The sequence below is a fragment of the Pyrgilauda ruficollis genome, unplaced genomic scaffold, assembly GCF_017590135.1.
Source record: "Pyrgilauda ruficollis isolate IOZ18807 unplaced genomic scaffold, ASM1759013v1 scaffold18, whole genome shotgun sequence".
NCBI classification, from domain to species: Eukaryota; Metazoa; Chordata; class Aves; order Passeriformes; family Passeridae; genus Pyrgilauda; species Pyrgilauda ruficollis.
The window spans coordinates 5,021,641-5,036,800 of NW_024516984.1; the positions used below are offsets into that span (position 1 = coordinate 5,021,641).

At 41.2% G+C, this 15,160-nt stretch overlaps 1 protein-coding gene across 1 annotated transcript; it reads left to right on the top strand.

Annotated features, from left to right (window-relative positions):
• Positions 1–6,943: 6,943 nt before the first annotated feature.
• On the top strand, positions 6,944–10,374 carry LOC121351942 (fatty acid-binding protein, adipocyte). Its single transcript, XM_041464417.1, has 4 exons — positions 6,944–7,139; positions 8,379–8,551; positions 8,760–8,861; positions 10,142–10,374. Exons 1-4 carry the CDS (start codon positions 7,067–7,069, stop codon positions 10,190–10,192), a joined length of 399 nt encoding a protein of 132 aa, XP_041320351.1. The 5' UTR covers positions 6,944–7,066; the 3' UTR covers positions 10,193–10,374.
• Positions 10,375–15,160: the final 4,786 nt, after the last annotated feature.

Here is a 15,160-nt window from a genome sequence, read left to right on the forward strand (position 1 = left end):
GGTGAGATGAAATGAGATTGGCAGTGACAATGAAATCCAGCAGTGAGGCTGCAGTGAAGGCAGCTGCAAGAGGCCACTGGCCCGGGCAAGGACAGTGGCTGGGCAGGAGCTGCTGGCTCCTTCTCCCTCCCTCAGCTGGCAGCGCCCGGGGGCAGCAGTCAGCTGCAGAGGATTAGAGATCTGCTGCACAGAGCCAGAGAGCTGCCAGCCTTCACAACCACCAGCTCTCACCACGCCGCAGGGAGAGGGCTGCTCTCCGGAAGGCTTCAACTCTGAAGGGCATTTCATATTTGGATTTTTTTACTTTCCTTTACATAGACCACTAGGTATTTGGATGTGATCTAAACGCATCTGTAATAATAGATAGCTTTCTGGCAAACCCAAGGAGGAGTTCCCTGAAAGCTTCGGAGCAAGCTGTCAGATTGAAAGCATAGGAAGCCAGAAACTGCAGTGTGCAGAATGACATGCATAAACAGGGCTCCCAAACCCATGCATATTTTACTCAGAGTGAAGGTTCAGCAGAGCTTAAATGTTTTGTACAGAGTATTTTTATTCTTGTTGAAATATTGCTCTTACACTTTGTTCTTTCTTTGCCGGGATAGAAACAAGTGAAATTGTGGGAGTGCTCTTGCTTCACAAGAGGGCAGCTGTTAAGAGAAGTACAACCACTGATAGGAATAGCTTAAATTTACGAGATAGTACATGTTACCAATACGCACTACTCTCTTATCCCTATCTGAAGATTTTTTTGTTCAGCTTGATAAAAATGTTTAACGAGAAACAAACAAACAAAACAGTGGAAGGTTTCTAAATGCAGATCTGTATGGAAATGAAACAGGTGGTATTGAATGAGCTGCAGTAACAAGGCAGAGCAGGGATGGATTCCTCTTGGGCAGTCCCAAAGTAGATGTAACCAACAGTGTTATTCCCTTGTTCAGATGGAGAGAGGGTTTCAGCTGGATGATCTGGGATAATTCAGAAGAGCATCTGGAGAAGAGCTACAAATGGATTTTCAAAGTAGTATTTGCAAGTCTTCAAATTGCTGGAAGAAATCCAAAAGTGCTTTGGGAAATTTACTACTTTTTTCATTTGCAACTCTGCTGTGATACCTAAATTTAGAGCGATGTTTAGGGATAAAAAAGTAAGAAAAGAAAAGCATCTTTTTATTTGTGGGGTGGGGGCAAGGTAGAGGGGAAGAACAACAAGGATTTATGTGCTCTGACGTAAGTCCATGGACAAGACAAAGCAGGATTCAGAAAAAGGCCAACTTTCATTATATACCCTTAAGAGGAGAAGCCCTGATGTTAGATGCAGGACTTGTACCATACATACAAAACTTTGGACAGATTTGAATATCAGAACAACCTTAGACTACCTTAAACTTGTTCTTTAGATCAGGGGAATCCATAGGTAGTTAGAAACAGGAAGCATCTGCAATGCCTACATTATAGCCAGCAAATTAAGATCTTCTCTCATGTAAACATTCATGAGTCATGAAGTTCAATTTACCACTAATCCCACTATGGCATTTGCTGGATACAGAATACATGAGGTGCACCTCTGACATTTCAAATATTCATATACAGAAATGTCCACATTATCTTCTGGAAGCCCATCACCTGCATGTCTGTAGGAGTTAGTGTACCTGCATTTCTTCTCATTTCAATGAAATAAAACAAACACACCCAATATGCAAGTACTTGTCCTTTTTTACATTTCTGATATTCTGATATTCCTTTTAACTCACAACCTGCAATTCATAAAATTCACACTGCCAATTGCTGTGCTCCAGGAATGAGTGACATACATATTAAAGGAGAGTATGAGAAGTCCAAGTTTTCCTTAGGAATAGCAATCATCACCTGTATGAACTACAGATGTTTGAGAGCGTGTATTATTGCCATGCCATCTGCTGAGAAAAGCCAGAATCTCAGCTGTCTCTCAGAAGAAGGCAAGGGCCCAGAGGTTTGCTGTACCCTCCAGATATATCTGCATTTTTTCTTCATCTTAAAAAAAAAAATCTTTAAAGCAAGTTCAGAAAACATAATTATGCATATTTTAATTGCAAGTTAATGGAGTCAACCACTGGGCTTTTTTGGGGGCTTGATCTTACTGTGCCTCAGAGTTATGAGATTTCATTTCTATTCTTAAAAGCTTTACCACAAACTTAGCTTAGTGTTTCAGAAACACCTTTCAAATGTTTTTAATTTTCATGGCCCTGCTTTCAATATTGGAAAGCTATTTAAGGGTGTGGAGGCTCACTGGTTGGCCTAAAGTTCAGGAGGAAATAAAAGAACCCAGAATCATGAAAAGTAATAAAAGCAGGTGCTGGGCCACACACTGAGGTCTCCAAATGTCACAGCCCAGCAATGTGACTGGGTAGAATGGTGCCAGTACCCACTCAAGGAAACAGCAGATCTGTTGTTGCTGGCAAATCTGACTCCTTCAACAAAGTCACCATTTGCAATAGTACCCTCAGTTCTGAGTGAGGTCTGAAGCCACAATCACTAGTGGGGGAGCCTCAGCTTGGCCCTGGGCACTGTGCACAGGAAAAAGGACCTCTTTTTTCTCCTGCTCACCTCCTTCCCCGAGAGAGAAAAATAACTCTGAAAACTAATTGGCTGCTTGAACTTTCAAGTAAACTGAAGGCAGTATTTTGTCACATTATGAGTACTTGAGGCTTTAGATATAACTTTTCCCAACTAAGCAGAAGTCCAAGGCAATTCACCTGTTTCAAATATTAATTAGAAATGAAAGTAGTAGCTTTGTGAGCAGAGATAGCAATCCTTTACCTATTCTTGTCTGCTCCAGAATTAGATCACCTTTCCTGTAGCTACCCTGGGGCCTTAGAACAAATTCCCAGTCTGGTACCTAGCCAGACAAGCATTAAGAAAGCTTTTTGTTTTGTCTAAATTGCAGCAGTACCAGAAAGTGTGATGTGGTCCCCCCTTCCTAACATGAGGGTGGTTATAGTCCATCTTCTCAGCAGGTGTTTTTGTGCCTGAGCAAGAAGCTTGCATCAAAGCCACAGTTCCTTCCCTGCATAAGGAAAAATCTCCATTGTTATAGCTTTGCCAAGAATATGTATTTCTTCTTACTATGAATATTGCCACATGTGCCAGCAATAAGCCCATACAGAGACCAGGTTCCTTTAAAGGAAGTGTTCAGTGGAAGTCGTTGTCAATGTCATCAGCCGTGGAATGGAGCATGGATGCCTTTTTATGCTGGTTTTTTCCCAAAGAGTAGCAGAACTCTGGAGACAAGTCTGTAAGCCCAGTACACTGCTGCTCATTGGTGGCCACCAGTCTGACAGCCAGAGCACTCAAAGGAGTTTTAATCTGTTGCCCTTCTGGGGCAAGGACGAACTTGAGAAAGAAGCCTCCTTTTGAGCAGCCATAACTGTTAACGTATGTTTTCACCTTTGAGAGTAAGATGTGGTTTTACTTTGACAATTCCATCCTTACATAAAGTAGCAGGCAATGTTTAGCACAGTGCTCAGTCGAAAGTCTCCTAAGTGGCAGATCTTCACTGCAGGAATAAACATCCTCTTTCTCACATACTCTAGTGGAAGAGCGTCATTGCTCTTGCAAGCCCGAAAGAGCCAAAGGGAGGTTACTATTGTGCTTATTTTTGTAAAAAGCAGTTTATCTCAAGTAGATCTCCACCTTTGGTCTGAGTCACAGAGTAAGATTTAACCCATCATTGCTACCTTCCCATCTACTGATTTCCCCTGCACAGCTGCTGCTTTGCTGTCACACTTAATAGAACCACAGAATTCTGTGATCACTTCACCGTATCCCAGGTCAGGAACTATCCTCAAATGTCACAGCACCCCAAGACCACATTGCAGACAGTGTGTCATTGTTATTTGCAGACTTGAGCTGCCTCAGCTCATATCAGGATTAAGAGATGAATTTTCTTTGTCAGCATTTCCTGTCCTGGACCCTCACCAGCTTCCCTTTCTTGGTTTACCTCTTGCCTGCTGTGGTTTCTTCAAAATTTCTGCTTATTTTGAAGGAGGTTTCTACACTTTTGAGGATGCCCTTGTTTTTGGTGGTATGAGATCACATCAGTGTCAATAACCACGGGGCTGTTTAGCCAGATTGCCCAGCTCTTACTGTCAAGACACTTCTGCAAGTGACATGAATCACTTGCTTAAACTTCCAGGCTCAGAAACCTCACTGATTTCTTCATGACCATTAAAAACTCAGTCTTTATCAGCAGACTGCATGCATTTGACCCAGAGAGCAGGCATGATTTGTATTAGATGACATCAGTGCCATAAGTTTATCTCTTGTTACTGGAAGTCTCTCCTGAGGGAAAGGATACCATTGGCAGGATACTTTCCAAGAGAGAGCCATAAGTGTGCTCCCAGATAGCTGCTTGTTGAAGTAAACATGCAAGTCAACCCACAAGCTGGCTTTCCTCTTGCATTTTTGAGTCATCACATTCACAAGATATCTACAATTAGCTCAGATTCACTTTAAATAAGTGCAAGTCATTGACTGCCTGGGGAGGGTGCGCTTGTCTGCTCCAAATTGATTTGCATGGAAAGGTGCTTCTACTCTCCCCAAAAACTCTTCCAATATCACAAGCACTGCAGACCCCTGTTAACACCAAAGGCCAATTGCCTCTCCCAGACTGTGGTTTTGAATATAAAGGCCCTATTTCCCCTCCAAACAGAGGAATGCTGGTTGTAGTAAGCTGCACACAGAATAGTTTCCAAAAGGCAAGGAAAGCACGAACAGGAGCTGATTTCAGCTGCATCACAGCCTTTCTATCTGGGCCACTGCAACAATCCTCAGCTGGTACTTTCAGTTCTCATTATTTAAATGCTGGATTTGAGTTTTCATGTTCCTACCATCTGCTCACACACAATACAGAGTTTCTCAAGCCAATAATCTGAAGTAAAAATACCTCAAGATAATGACACAAACTTGAGGGATCTCAGAACTTCCTTTTAAAGAACACTTGAGCACGTGACACTCTGCAAAAACCAACCAGGAAAGACACCAGCTGCTTCATAATTAGAATATAGTTTTATTTATTTTGAGATTAGGCCAAAGTCACTGAATATGCAAAAAAAAAAAAAAAAGAAAATTAAAAGAATCGACCAAATCTAAGATTAGGTATTCTAGTCCCCACAGACTGACATCTTAAAGGCACAGGCGGGTAACTAATTCTACATGTACAAACATGCTCAGCTCTCGGAGCAATCCAGGCTGGGGACTCACTGCCGAGGGAGAAGCCCTGCAGAAAATGCCCTCAGGGTCCTGGTGGGCAGTGAGCTGAGACCTGACAGCAGAAAGGTCAAAAGCATCCTCCCCTGTACGTCAGAAGTACCAGCAGTAGGTTGATGGAAGTGCTTATGCCCCTCATCTCAGGAGTCATTAGGGTGTATCCGGAGTCCTGCATCCAGTTTTGAGGTGGGTTCAGCAGAGGACCCACAGGACCCTCAGGGGTCTGGAGTACTTGCCCTCTGAGAAGAGGCTGTGAGACTGAAGTGGTTCATCTTGGCTAAGCTTTGGGAGTGCTTACAAGCAGCCCTCAACACCTGTGGGAAAGTGACCAAGGAGTTGGAACCAGGAGGTGAATGATGGGGGGATGAGAAATTGTGACTTGTGAAAGTAGAGAGGTTCAGAGAGAAGATGAGACCCTTTCCCCCGCCTTGAGGCAGCTGGGCAGGGGGGTGTGTTTCCCGGGGAAACTGTGCTGGCTCCATCCTGGGAGTTTTCTGATCCAAAGGGAGTTTTCTGATCCCCAAAAGGGCACAGCTCTAAGCAGCCTGATGTGGGCTCAGAGGTGACCCTGCCTGAGTGGCAGGATGCGCTGCAGACCTCCTCACTTCCCTTCCCTTACAAATGACCCCTATGATCTTGCAATCCTGTATAAATAACTCTTCTATAGCACTGTTCCTTACAGAGACAACAAGTAGAAAAATATGTGTCCCACAATCTCGATGCCTAGCAACCAGCAGAGCAATTCCTGGAAATCCACTTAAAGAGAATTTCAGGGGCTGGACTATGCACTTGTTAGCTGCTTTTTGCCATTGGAATAGCACATTACAGATAAAGGAAGGTCTAAGAACATGCTTGACTGCTTTCTGATAGTTATTCTGTGAACTGAAGTATGGCAGGGCTTAGAGAATCAGTCAAGATGGACCCATTATATCAGGCCTGTGCACAATTTGCCTCAAACAAATTAATGCCTGAACAGCACAAGCAGAAAAGAAATGAAGTGTCCAGGGACTTTTGGTAAGTTGATAGTAGAGCCTAGCTTTATGCCATAACTACTCAAAATACTAGTCATTAGGGCATAATTTGTCTGAAAGCGTGGGAGTAAAAGGGAGAGAAATCCTCTGTTTCATTATTTTTCTTCTCACAGAACTCCATATCTCATTTCCATTACATAAAAACATATTACAGACATATTGTTAAATTGATTCAGGTAGTGCAAGGACAAGCAGATCCCAATCAAGGAAGCAATTTTATTGCCTTTGCCTTCTATAACCCCAGCGTCCTCTCTTTGTGCCCCAAATCCACTTCTTCCTGTAGTTCTGTATTTCTCTAGAGGAAATTTCTGATTGCAGGAGTGCTGAAAGCAAGCTAAATGATCCCAATGACCCTTTTGGATCTGAAAGAAGTCTAGGAACTGAGCTGTGTCCATTTGATATAGTGGGCTGACATGAAAGAGTACGGGCAAGAACATTAATTTTTGTGGGTTGAGCTTGAGCCTCCCTTTTTATTCTGAGAGGTAATTTGATTTAATTATTTGCCTTTAAGGCAGAGTGTTCTTGAACGACAAAAATAATTAAATAAAAACAAGTCAGTGATCTTTGTGCTAGTAAGGGCATATGAATAATAGCACTATGACCCACTGGCAGAGGAGGGGTAGGGGAAGAAGAAAAACACTGGTCACTGGGACTCACTCTTCATTGGTCATCCCAGAGCATCATGTGGCCACGGCTCCTTTTTAAAGATAAGTGCTCTTCTCCTGGAGCTCATGATATTCTCCAGTCCTGCATTTCTGTTTGAACCTGTAGAAGACATCTTTCTAGCCTGACAAAATGTGCGACCACTTTGTGGGCACCTGGAAACTCCTTTCTAGTGAAAACTTTGAGGACTATATGAAAGAACTGGGTGAGAATTGTTATTTCAACTTCTTGTATCTGGAACAGGGAAGGAATGCCAATTTTGAACTTTACTCTTTACTTGCTTTTTCTGGCTCTGCTGTTTATCAAGGGGGGTTTAATCCACTCTTTTGATCAGATAGTCTTAAACTGGAGAATTCATCTGTTTCAATAAGTGGTGTTAAAATCCTAAAAAGCAGAAAAACTTTAATTGATGGGAATAATTTCAGGTAAGTCAAGTCTATGCATGCCTTATTAGTAGTTTTATAAATGGAAGTAAAACACATCACTGGATTATTTTGTGTGAATTAGCTTTTATCCTTGGACACGCAAATCGGTGTGATGCTAGAAAGCAGCAAGTTTCCTTATGTCTATGAGCAACACACCCAAACAACTTTAAAGTGCTACTGGATTAGGATACCAGTTAATTGCCATGGTTCTTATATTGAATGAAACTCTGTAGCTGCCTCCAGTGAATATTAACAAAGACAATTGCATGGATTCATGCAGATGCTTGCAAGATTTGATGTCTAACATTTTTTCTAAAGGTGTAGACTTCTAGCTTAGAATTAAAATTGGGATTTATAAGGTTTCAACATTCTCTTAGTGTGGAGGAAGCAGGGGGTAACTTGCACTGATTCAATTACTACATGCTAAAAAGCTGGGGTGGTTATTTGCAGTTTAGGGGTAAAATACTTACTGTGGCTTATCCTGACAGCTTTCAATGAGTGAGACTTGCACTCTTAATCTTTACTCCAGACTTTACTCAGGACATAACAATTGCCAGCTATTTCTTAATCATTTCCTTATATTCAACGTACCCACTTGCAAATATAAAAAGCTTGCTTTTTTCCCCTCATTTGTTTGTTTTGTTGCTTTTGTGGCTCAGAAACTGTTGTATATTCCTGCTTATTTACATTTAGATACAATTAGCATACAAGTTAGTGTACAATCTATGAAAGTTATTCTGAACAAGTCTATGTGCAAATATCTGGCATTCATATAATCTCAGTCTTCAAAATGTTGCTTTTACTATTTTGACAATGACAGAGAATTTCCTTACATCAACCTACCCAGCTTGATCTAGAGCAGTACCAAGTAAGATTTTACAAAAGAAGCTCTGTAACATAGAATTATTAACACTCAGAAAGCTACATGGGGAAAAAGCACTGAGGGTTTTTTCTCCAACGTATAAGACAAAAAGATTGAGGAAAGATAAAAAATTCATAGTGCCCTATCTTATTTACAGGTGTGGGGTTTGCTACCAGGAAGATGGCTGGTGTGGCCAAGCCTAATATAACTATCAGCATCAATGGTGATGTGATAACCATCAAAACAGAAAGTACCTTCAAAAATACAGAGGTGTCTTTCAAGCTGGGTGAAGAGTTTGATGAGACCACAGCAGATGACAGAAAAACAAAGGTGAGTCCCAAAATGGCATTTTGCAAAAACATCTCTCAAAAGGCATGTGGGAGCAGCAGGGCAGAGCTGTGATTTGACATCCAGTGCAGAATGCTGCCTCCACAGCTGAGGGTGCTTTGTGCTTTGTGCTGTTTGGACCTGGAGAGTCTTCTCCTGAGACCAGAGCGCCCTGATGAAACAGCCACACTTTGTTTTTTTGCTTTGGTAGAATGTCATAACCCTAGAGAATGGTGTGCTGAAGCAGGTGCAGAAGTGGGATGGAAAAGAGACTATCATAAAGAGAAAAGTGGTGGATGGGAACCTGGTGGTGGTAAGTTAATTTTTGTTATTTAATCGCTGAATTCAATGTGCAGAATTCATGTTTAGCTGATGGATGCCTTTGGATTCAAACACAGGGAGGGAATGCATCTGAAAGGGCTCTGTGCACTTGGTGAGAAGTCTCTCTGATTGAGTCTAGAGCGTAGGTTAAAACTGAAAAGCTGTTAAACTTATGGAATGGTATGGAGGTGCCTGTTCTCCATAGCAAGACATGGCTGGGAAAGTGTAGGAAGAAAAACCCAACATCCCTATGAGGGAAACTGTATATTTCAGAATGTGGAAGTCCTGGACAGTATAGAGGAAGCATTAGCAAAGCCCACATTAAATAAATCCACTTTTTGCTGATGCAGAGTACTGCTGTTCATCTTCAGCAGAGCCTTAGAGCCTTCTGTGGGAAACCTGCTATGCATCATCAGCAACTGTGTTGATAATATGATGTTAGAGCAAGGAAACATGTGTCCAAGCTCTGTTGGTTGGTTTTATTTGGTCAGAGACTATTGTGCTTGACTTGGTGCCAGTAAGGCCCACATACAGTCTGGGGCTTCCCAGCTCTGCTCTACAGTTTTAGAAAACACACTTTGAAGAATCTGGGACAGGACTAAATCTATGTTCATAAAAGGCAGCTGAGATTCCTACATGCTGCAAAACAATACACATACACAAAATTCCTGAAGAGTTCTGCCCTCCCCTAAGGAAAAATAATATGTCCATAAATTCAATATTTAAATTCCTTTGGCTAGAGAACAGAGGAGAAGAAATAGAAATCGTTAATTACAAATTCATTAAGAAAAAGTGAACAAAACAGAGTTTAATTTAACTGAAAAATAGATGAGGACAGAGCCTAACATGCAGAGGCTGACACTAGCAGCTGCAAGTCTGAGAGCTCTCTGTGTGTGCATGTGCTGTGCTCACGTGTGTGAAGACAACCACAACTGCAAAAGGTGAAGGAAAAAAAGGTTAATGCCCAGCTCCAGGGTCCAGTCAGCCTCCACAGAAGTCCTAGGAGCCTTCTTTGGAGATGTTTAAGAAACGATTATAAATCTCCCGGGGGTCAGTAGAGCAGTTCTTGAAAATTCTTTCACTCCTGTGCTTGTTTCAGTCTTCTGTTGCTAAAGCTCTCAAAACTGAGTTCCACTCTTTTAGCAATTGCCTTTAGAGGCAGAGAAATGCAATTTTTTCTTGAACTGGTTCCCAATAGATAAGTAATTCTCTACCTTCTGACTAACAAACATTTAAGAGTTAAAAGCCTATTGGTCTATCTTCTCTTTCCAGGAATGCACCATGAATAATGTTTCCTGCAAAAGAACTTATGAAAAAGCATGAAGAAGCCATCTTCACACAGGACTAATGCTTAAAGCTGGAGTAAAACAACTAAACCAAAGGAGAAAAGCCCCACAGATGTGTTTTAAAGGGACCTGTACTTTTTTCAGATATATCCCAAAGCAGTTACACGCATTTAGTCTAATTTGTTGTGCCTATCCAATAAAATATTCTGCTTTCTACAACGTGTGCTTATGCTGGAGTTTGTCAGAAAGGGGTTTAGGGGCAATGCAGCTTGGGAAGGGGTGCTGGGCAGGAGAGCACCATGTGAGAGCCAGGGCCACTCAGCCATGTCACCCATGTCCCTGCGGAAAGAGCATCGCAGCCAGTCCAGGGAGTGGCACTTGTGTCACGGTGACAGATGGACACCTGAACAGGCATCTGGGCAGTGCTGCATGTGGGCTACCCCTGCAAGGAGTCTGTGCTCAGCCAGGGGAATGGGGCTGCTCTTCTGAGCTTCAAGCCGAAGTGGTTGTTCCTGGGACAGGGACGAGGATGATCTGTGGATGCCCAGTTTTGGCTTCCCAACATGAGCAGGGTACCAGGCACCCGCGCTGTGCCCAAATGCAGACAATTTTAAACCCGGAGACCATTTGAAGCAGCTTGATCTTATCCTTTTTTCACCTCAAGTGTGAAATTATAACAGAGCTTTCACCTGTGATTATTTTGTCAATATGTCTGTCTTGATAATCTCATTTTGACCTAGATAGGCTAAAAGCCTGGAATTAATAATCAGAGCTTTAAAAATACTCAGGCTGACTAAAAGTCTGTACAAGTTTGTTGGTGGTACAAACTCCTTTATTACCTACATGCATTTTCTACTAGCTCATGAGGCTTGATCAGTCTTGGGAACATGAGCCTTTCCAGATGCAAAGCTCTTTGGTACACCATGTTTTTCAACTCTGCTTATCTTTGAACTGCCATCTTCTACTACCCATAGGCCTGGTCTCCTATTTCAAAACTTTGCACCTGCAGAAGCTATGATTTCTACACCTGGGAGGGCTTAAAAAAAAAAAAAAAAAAAAAAGAGCTTTCTAGGGAAAACCTGGACAATAAGTATAAAAATGTGTGCCTTAACCACTAAATGGGGAAATGACCATTTCTAGAGCAATTAAGACCTCTGAACCAAATATCACATATTCCTGACATTCCCAAAGTCAGCTGTCAGAGGTGATGGTGCTGAGTCCCTACTGCTAGCAGCAGAGACCTCTCATACACTTGAACTTTCCACTGAATTACTCAAGTTGTTTCCAAGTTTTTATGCTATTTATACAACAGGATAGGGAAATGAAAGGACTTTTACATTGTACATGAGCTGAGGAGCCATTTAAAAGCAATGCCAAAGACTGTCAGTAAATTCTGCAGAAAATGGTTAAATAACCATGAACAAACAATTCCTGTGTTTTAACCTTGGCTTTATTGCTTGTGAAATCTCACCAATTTAGAGAGCAGCAGCTGCATATGGGATGGAAGAATGCTTCAGAGTACTCCATATATATACACTACTAAATCTACTTAATACTTAACAAAACCAAAATTATTTATGAGAGTTAGGATACAACTACAGTTTAAGGGTAGAAAATCTACATGAGAGTGATGGCTGGACGAAGCAGAAACATTGGCTTAAATAATGCATATAGAATGTCTATAAAACATATAGACATTAAATATCAGCTCATAGTAGTCTATCATCCACAGATTTGGAAATACTCTGTCAAGAGGTAAAAGTTCCAATATTTCAATATTCATACAGCAGATTTTATTATCCAGAAATCTTACATTCTGAATGCAGCTAGCAGTTACAATTGTAACATTCACAGCCCAATATTTCAGCAGAGGGTAATCTTTTCTAAAAGCATCACCATTTATTTTGGTACCTGGTGAATGACTTTGAACTTTGTGAATCAATCAAGACACTTAAAACTTCTGTTTTTGGAAATTTCAATAAGGTGACATTCTTTCTATAAACCTGAACAGGGACAGCATCATGAGGAAGTATTAGTGATGCTTTTCTTAGAATATGAACATGTTTGGAATTTAATCTCTGAAGAAGGACAAAATTTATTGTCTGAATACAGCAGCAGTCTAGTGACTGCTTGAATAAATGGAGGTGATTCCTCTCTGTCAAGAAAAGGTGTGTGCTCTCAGACCCAGATGGAGGTGGGAGCACACATTTCTAAGGGCTAAAGTCAGATCAGTGTCTGGTCCTTACCTGCAAAGCAGCACAGGTCTCCCTCTCTCCTGCCATGCTGAACTATTGTCCAAAAGTCAGTAACCACCCCAGAGCATTCCTTTCTGCCAAAGAAGAATCCTACAAACCCCTACAAACCCATAGGCAGCATACTTATCACAGCAGGGGCTTTGAATGCTACAAGGAGGAGATCTCTGCCACTCACCACATTCACTCCCTACTCCTTTACAGGTTTCTTGGACAACAAAAGGGAAAGGCAACTCACACCCACAGATTTTTGGCAATTCAGCAGAAAGATGAGGAAAGGCTTATGCTGATCGTTGATCTATCAGTTGTTTTTCTCTTTTCCTTTTAACTATTTATTTCCATTGGAAAGAGCTTGAAGGGCTTTTGTGTCCTGGCCAGTCAAGCTCTGTGTGTGCAGTGCAGTCTGGGCTCATTCCCCCAGCCCAGCTGTCCCAGTCTGGGTTTGTAGGATGTTCCAGCTAAGGGGACAAGAAGCTGTTTGCGCCCTCCAATGTAGCTATAGGGAAAAGGGAGGCTGCTGGCCCCATGTTCAGGGTTGATCCTTCAGCTTCACAGAGTGAATGCTAAAACATCCTTGGTGTCCTCACAGCAAGTCCTCTCTGACCTCTGTTCTCCCCTTCTATTTCTGTTTTCTTCATCGCTCCCCTGGGGATCTATTTGGACTTTTTTTTTGCCTTGAATTTGCCTAGATCATATTTCCTTTAAAGAAATTCACATAAATTTACTTTCTGCATTTCTTTAAATAGTATCTTTATCTCTAAATAATCTCTGAATTCTTAGTTCTCTATTTCTATCAAGTTTTACCTTTATCTCTTGTGCTTTTTCACAATCTCCAAGTTCAATGTTTTAAATCCTGTTTTACATCAACCATAAACAAAACAAGGCAATCAAAGCTCTCCCTTATTGTATGTACTCATAATCCTTGACACTTTTTTCCCCTTTAAACTCCAAGAAAAGATTGTTTTCCACAATTATTTCTACTGAGATATAATTCCCTGCACTTGTTCTTTCTAAACTGTAAGTCCTTTAAATGAAAGTACTGTTTTTTCTTAGTGACAAAGAGATAGATGGTAGCAATGTCAACATTGTTTGAGACTGCTTAAGACTGGGGTTTTGTCTGAATAAATAATTCTCTGTTACTTTTGTTCTTAAGGTTACTGGTACTGCAGTGTAGCTGTTCTATTCTGACTAATTTCTCTTCTTGAATTTCTTTGGGCCTAATTCTACAACATCCCAATCATCTTTTATTTCCCAAAGGCACCAGCCTTGTCTTGTTAAAGTGCCTTTATGTGGATAAGCCAATTAAATAAAAGAACAAAGAATGCCTGAGGAGCAACGGTAGCATATTTTCCTATTATTTCTTGAGCAATAATGGATAGTTTCATTTAGAAGTAGTTTTCTTATTTTCAGAGATGGGATAAAAGACCTAGCTATTCTTTACACAAAATATGATATTATTCATCTCTGCTTTAGAAGAGTTTTGTGTGAACAACACCTTCAAAGACTGGCATTTACTCACTCATTACAGATACAGCACCTGCTTCCTATTGTGGGGGAGAAAGAGTTCTTTGCCATGTTTATATTTTTAATCACTCCAGACTTTTTCTCCCCACACTGAACTGTCATTAGACCTGTGCAGCAAGGGAAGCTCTTTTCAGCTTCCCCTGCTGATGTTATTATTGAAGGGTTTAAAAACATTTGGCATACGCCACCAAAATATGTGACTGAAGACCTTATTTCCCACAACCACCATATAAACCACAGACTACAACAATTTCACTCCTCAGACTCTATTATTTATCTGTTCCAATATGTTCCACTTCTTCCTTATGACAGCTTTCAAGTCAAGGACCTAGACCTCACCTTCCTTGGCACGCCACCATTTCCATCTCATTTTCAACTCTAAACACAAGAAATTTGGTCTCACAACCTATAATTCCAGTCTGCCCTTAAAATGTAGACCTGAAGAGTCTTTATAGGTTGTCATAACCCAAAAATTAGAGTAATACCAAAAAGACAAACAGGTAACTATTGTTCATCCAAGTTGGAAAGAAGCCTCTGTGCATGTACCAAGGAATAATTTTCCCCAGGAACATGGTTTAGGAGGAGGAAGGACAGAATTACATCTGATGTGATCTTGCACTAAATAGTTTCAGATAGTTTGAGGTGTCTTTAGTTATAACACTTTAAATTCCTGCCTGTCACATACACGTGATTTACGGATTTATTCTTTGTGTCTGTTTTTTATTAACCATTAGAAAATAGTTCTAAAACCCAAAAACCAAAACAGTTTTAAATGCTGAAAACGCTAATCTTTCAATCTTTCAATTTGGCTTGGCAGACAATATTCTGGTGGTCCTGGTGCACACCAAGCTGAATATGAACCAGGAACATGCGTTGGCAGCAAAGGCTGAGTGATATCCTGGGCTGCATTAGGAGTGTTGGAGGTTGAAGGAGATTATCCTTCCCTTCTATTCTGCACTCAGCAGGCCACAGCTGGGTCCAGTTCAGGGCTCCCTAGCATAAACAGTACATGGACCCAAGGAAGTTGTGGCACTTCTTCATGGAAGGAGGGAAACCTGAGGAAATCTGACAATAGTAGGACAAATTTAAGTGCAATGCCTTATATGATTGTGCTGGCTCACAACAAACCACTTTGTACATCATCTTCTTGACTGCTCCTTCACACAATCCACATGGCTTTGATTTATCTGACTAGCTCAGAGGTGACAATAGTGGTAACACTCTACAGC